General features: G+C 54.7%; 1 protein-coding gene across 3 annotated transcripts in view; it reads right to left on the reverse strand.

The window, feature by feature from the left end:
* DIAPH2 (diaphanous related formin 2) overlaps nucleotides 1-5,732 on the reverse strand; it is a 984,664-nt gene extending 978,932 nt beyond the window's left edge. For 2 of the 3 annotated variants that reach the window (XM_069985741.1, XM_069985740.1), the window contains exon 1: nucleotides 5,365-5,732. In XM_069985741.1, the coding sequence (XP_069841842.1) occupies nucleotides 5,365-5,478 (114 nt within the window). In that variant the 5' untranslated portion in view covers nucleotides 5,479-5,732. The remainder of the gene's footprint in view (nucleotides 1-5,364) is intronic. The other variant, XM_069985739.1, reaches the window with a different exon arrangement.
* Nucleotides 5,733-6,000: the final 268 nt, after the last annotated feature.

Consider the following 6,000-nt stretch of genomic DNA (forward strand, 5'->3'; position numbering starts at 1 on the left):
GTTTCCCCATAGTAATAATGTCCCCTTGTGGTGTCCCCCTATAGTAATGATGCCCCCTTGTGGTGTCTCCCCATAGTAATGATGCCCCCTTGTGGTGTCTCCCCATAGTAATAATGTCCCCTTGTGGTGTCTCCCCATAGTAATAATGTCCCCTTGTGGTGTCTCCCCATAGTAATAATGTCCCCTTGTGGTGTTTCCCCATAGTAATAATGTCCCCTTGTGGTGTTTCCCCATAGTAATAATGTCCCCTTGTGGTGTCCCCCTATAGTAATGATGCCCCCTTGTGGTGTCTCCCCATAGTAATGATGCCCCCTTGTGGTGTCTCCCCAAAGTAATAATGTCCCCTTGTGGTGTCTCCCCATAGTAATAATGTCCCCTTGTGGTGTCTCCCCATAGTGATAATGTTCCCCCGCATTGCCCCAACAAATATAAAACAAAACTTTATACTCCCCTAATCCTGGCATGGAGCCAGATGAATGGCCTCAGGGGGCCGCATGTCGCCCGCGGGCCGTAGTTTTGGGACCCCTGTGTAAGTATAATGTTTTGCCTTCCCTCTTAGTCTCAGTATCTCTGGGCTGACCGTACACTCAGTGCTTGTACAACGCTACAGTATATGGATGTCCCCTGGTTCGGGTGGTGTATACACACGTGGTGATATCGGCGGTGACCTCTGCGTACACACTGTGGTCAGGTCATGTGACCTGCGGCCGGATCGGGACCATAATGCAGAGCGCTCCGTATTCTCACTTATGATCAGCAGCAGCTTCCTTCCCTGTAATACTCTGTGCTGCTGAGGACCTATGGGCACTGCAGTAGTATTATGTGGTCCTGGTGTGGCAGTGAAATTATTCTGTCACTGCAATAACCGCCTGTAGTATGATAATCATCTGTAGTGTAATAACCACCTGTAGTATAATAACCACCTGTAGTATAATAACCTCCTGTAGTATAATAACCGCCTGTAGTATAATAATCACCTGTAGTATAATAATCACCTGTAGTATAAGAACGCCTGTAGTATAGTAATCACCTGTAGTATAATAATCATCTGTAGTATAATAACCGCCTGTAGTATAATAACCGCCTGTAGTATAATAACCGCCTGTAGTATAATAATCAGCTGTAGTATAATAACCTCCTGTAGTATAATAACCGCCTGTAGTATGATAATCATCTGTAGTGTAATAATCATCTGTAGTATAATAACCGCCTGTAGTATAATAATCACCTGTAGTATAATAATTACCTGTAGTATAATAATCACCTGTAGTATAATAACCGCCTGTAGTATGATAATCGCCTGTAGTATAATAACCGCCTGTAGTATAATAACCGCCTGCAGTATAATAACCACCTGCAGTATAATAATCACCTGTAGTATAATAATCGCCTGTAGTATAATAACCGCCTGTAGTATAATAACCGCCTGTAGTATAATAACCACCTGTAGTATAACCTCCTGTAGTATAATAATCACCTGTAGTATAATAATCACCTGTAGTATAAGAACGCCTGTAGTATAATAACCGCCTGTAGTATAATAACCTCCTGTAGTATAATTATCACCTGTAGTATAATAACCGCCTGTAGTATAATAATCATCTGTAGTGTAATAATCGCCTGTAGTATAATAACCGCCTGTAGTATAATAACCACCTGTAGTATAATAACCGCCTGTAGTATAATAACCGCCTGTAGTATAATAATCACCTGTAGTATAATAACCACCTGTAGTATAATAACCGCCTGTAGTATAATAACCGCCTGTAGTATAATAACCGCCTGTAGTATAATAATCAGCTGTAGTATAATAATCGCCTGTAGTATAATAACCGCCTGTAGTATAATAACCGCCTGTAGTATAATAACCTCCTGTAGTGTAATAACCGCCTGTAGTATAATAACCGCCTGCAGTATAATAATCACCTGTAGTATAATAATCAGCTGTAGTATAATAATCGCCTGTAGTATAATAATCACCTGTAGTATAATAATCAGCTGTAGTATAATAACCGCCTGTAGTATAATAATCACCTGTAGTATAATAACCTCCTGTAGTATAATAACCTCCTGTAGTATAATAATCAGCTGTAGTATAATAACCTCCTGTAGTATAATAACCTCCTGTAGTGTAATAATCTCCTGTAGTATAATAATCTCCTGTAGTATAATAATCGCCTGTAGTATAATAACCTCCTGTAGTGTTATAATCTCCTGTAGTATAATAACCACCTGTAGTATAATAACCGCCTGTAGTATAATAACCTCCTGTAGTATAATAACCGCCTGTAGTATAATAACCGCCTGTAGTATAATAACCGCCTGTAGTATAATAATCGCCTGTAGTATAATAACCTCCTGTAGTATAATTATCACCTGTAGTATAATAACCGCCTGTAGTATAATAATCGCCTGTAGTATAATAACCGCCTGTAGTATAATAACCGCCTGTAGTATAATAACCACCTGTAGTATAATAATCGCCTGCAGTATAATAATCACCTGTAGTATAATAACCGCCTGTAGTATAATAACCGCCTGTAGTATAATAACCACCTGTAGTATAATAATCGCCTGCAGTATAATAACCGCCTGTAGTATAATAACCTCGGGCTCAGCAGTGTATGGATTGGTCCTCCGGTGGGTGCTGCTGATATTATAGGGGGCCTCCCCCCCCCTCCCATCACAGCAACCACATCAGGTCTCACAGCCCAGACAGACACTGGGAGGAGGAGGAGGAGGATGAAGCTACCCAGCCCCCCCAGCATCACCCAGGAGGAGAGGGGTATAACCTGTATCATGTGGTGGGCACTGCCATAGGGAGGTGAGCAGCAGCCACAAGCATGGGAGATGCAACATGGCCATGCCCCCCGCCACACATGAAGGCAGCTCGGCCATCAGACCACCAGGGCTCGGCCACCAGACAACCAGGGCTCGGCCACCAGACAACCAGGGCTCGGCCACCAGACAACCAGGGCTCGGCCACCAGACAACCAGGGCTCGGCCACCAGACAACCAGGGCTCGGCCACCAGACAACCAGGGCTCGGCCACCAGACAACCAGGGCTTGGCCACCAGACAACCAGGGCTTGGCCACCAGACAACCAGGGCTCGGCCACCAGACAACCAGGGCTCAGCCACCAGACAAACAGGGCTCAGACACCAGACAACCAGGGCTCAGACACCAGGGCTCGGCCACCAGACACCAGGGCTCAGCCACCAGACAACCAGGGCTCAGCCACCAGACAACCAGGGCTCAGACACCAGACAACCAGGGCTCAGCCACCAGACAACCAGGGCTCAGCCACCAGACAACCAGGGCTCAGACACCAGACAACCAGGGCTCAGACACCAGACAACCAGGGCTCAGACACCAGGGCTCGGCCACCAGACACCAGGGCTCAGCCACCAGACAACCAGGGCTCAGCCACCAGACAACCAGGGCTCAGCCACCAGACAACCAGGGCTCAGCCACCAGACAACCAGGGCTCAGACACCAGACAACCAGGGCTCAGACACCAGACAACCAGGGCTCAGACACCAGACAACCAGGGCTCAGACACCAGACAACCAGGGCTCAGACACCAGGGCTCGGCCACCAGACACCAGGGCTCAGACACCAGGGCTCGGCCACCAGACACCAGGGCTCAGACACCAGGGCTCGGCCACCAGGACACCAGGGCTCAGACACCAGGGCTCGGCCACCAGACACCAGGGCTCAGACACCAGGGCTCGGCCACCAGACACCAGGGCTCAGACACCAGGGCTCAGACACCAGGGCTCAGACACCAGGGCTCAGACACCAGGGCTCAGACACCAGACACCAGGGCTCAGACACCAGACACCAGGGCTCAGACACCAGACACCAGGGCTCAGACACCAGACACCAGGGCTCAGACACCAGACAACCAGGGCTCAGACACCAGGGCTCGGCCACCAGGGCTCAGACACCAGGGCTCGGCCACCAGGGCTCGGCCACCAGGGCTCGGCCACCAGACACCAGGGCTCAGACACCAGGGCTCGGCCACCAGACACCAGGGCTCGGCCACCAGGGCTCGGCCACCAGACAACCAGGGCTCAGCCACCAGACAACCAGGGCTCAGCCACCAGACAACCAGGGCTCAGACACCAGACAACCAGGGCTCAGACACCAGACAACCAGGGCTCAGACACCAGGGCTCGGCCACCAGACACCAGGGCTCAGCCACCAGACAACCAGGGCTCAGCCACCAGACAACCAGGGCTCAGACACCAGACAACCAGGGCTCAGACACCAGACAACCAGGGCTCAGACACCAGACAACCAGGGCTCAGACACCAGGGCTCGGCCACCAGACACCAGGGCTCAGACACCAGGGCTCGGCCACCAGACACCAGGGCTCAGACACCAGGGCTCGGCCACCAGACACCAGGGCTCAGACACCAGGGCTCGGCCACCAGACACCAGGGCTCAGACACCAGGGCTCGGCCACCAGACACCAGGGCTCAGACACCAGGGCTCAGACACCAGGGCTCAGACACCAGGGCTCAGACACCAGGGCTCAGACACCAGACACCAGGGCTCAGACACCAGACACCAGGGCTCAGACACCAGACAACCAGGGCTCAGACACCAGACAACCAGGGCTCAGACACCAGGGCTCGGCCACCAGGGCTCAGACACCAGGGCTCAGACACCAGGGCTCGGCCACCAGGGCTCGGCCACCAGACACCAGGGCTCAGACACCAGGGCTCGGCCACCAGACACCAGGGCTCAGACACCAGGGCTCGGCCACCAGACACCAGGGCTCGGCCACCAGGGCTCGGCCACCAGACACCAGGGCTCGGCCACCAGGGCTCGGCCACCAGACACCAGGGCTCAGATACCAGGGCTCGGCCACCAGACACCAGGGCTCAGACACCAGGGCTCGGCCACCAGACACCAGGGCTCGGCCACCAGGGCTCAGACACCAGGGCTGGGCCACCAGACACCAGGGCTCGGCCACCAGACACCAGGGCTCGGCCACCAGACACCAGGGCTCGGCCACCAGGGCTCGGCCACCAGACACCAGGGCTCAGACACCAGGGCTCGGCCACCAGACACCAGGGCTCGGCCACCAGACACCAGGGCTGGGCCACCAGGGCTCGGCCACCAGACACCAGGGCTCGGCCACCAGACACCAGGGCTCAGACACCAGGGCTCGGCCACCAGACAACCAGGGCTCGGCCACCAGACACCAGGGCTCGGCCACCAGACACCAGGGCTCGGCCACCACACAACCAGGGCTCAGACACCAGACAACCAGGGCTCGGCCACCAGACACCAGGGCTCGGCCACCAGACACCAGGGCTCGGCCACCAGACACCAGGGCTCGGGGTAACTCACCAGCTTTGGTTTGTTTCTGTCCTCTTGCTCGGTCGGTTTCCTCTTTGGGTTCCTGCCCCCGGTTGCCGCCAGCTCGGGGCTCTTCCCCGGGGGGTCCTCCTGCTGGTTCTCCATGTGTCACCCCGTGCCAGGGGGCACAGACACCAGCTGACAGCTCCTTATTATCACTGGGGGCAGCTCCCTCCTTTACGGCCACTGATGCACGGCGGCCCGGTATCCGGTGCTCGCCCCCCCGGTAACCGGGTCAGCTCGGTGTGCGCTGCTCCCTGCAGAGGAGTCCCGGCCTCCTTCAGCCTTTTTCGCTATTTTTTCTCCTCGCTCTTCGTTTCCCCTTTAAGAAGCTGTGAGAGGAGTTGTCACCGCGGATCACGCCCCGCCCAACCAGGAAGTGAAGCGCCAGACGGAAGCAATCACCGGCCGATCCCCTCACCGACCACCCCGCCGCCCGCCACCTCACACCGACCACCCCGCCGCCCGCCACCTCACACCGACCACCCCGCCGCCTCACACCGACCACCCCGCCGCCCGCCACCTCACACCGACCACCCCGCCGCCCGTCACCTCACACCGACCACCCCGCCGCCCGCCACCTCACACCGACCACCCCGCCGCCCGCCACCTCACACCGACCACCCC

Source organism: Dendropsophus ebraccatus, chromosome 10, assembly GCF_027789765.1.
Source record: "Dendropsophus ebraccatus isolate aDenEbr1 chromosome 10, aDenEbr1.pat, whole genome shotgun sequence".
NCBI lineage: Eukaryota > Metazoa > Chordata > Amphibia > Anura > Hylidae > Dendropsophus > Dendropsophus ebraccatus.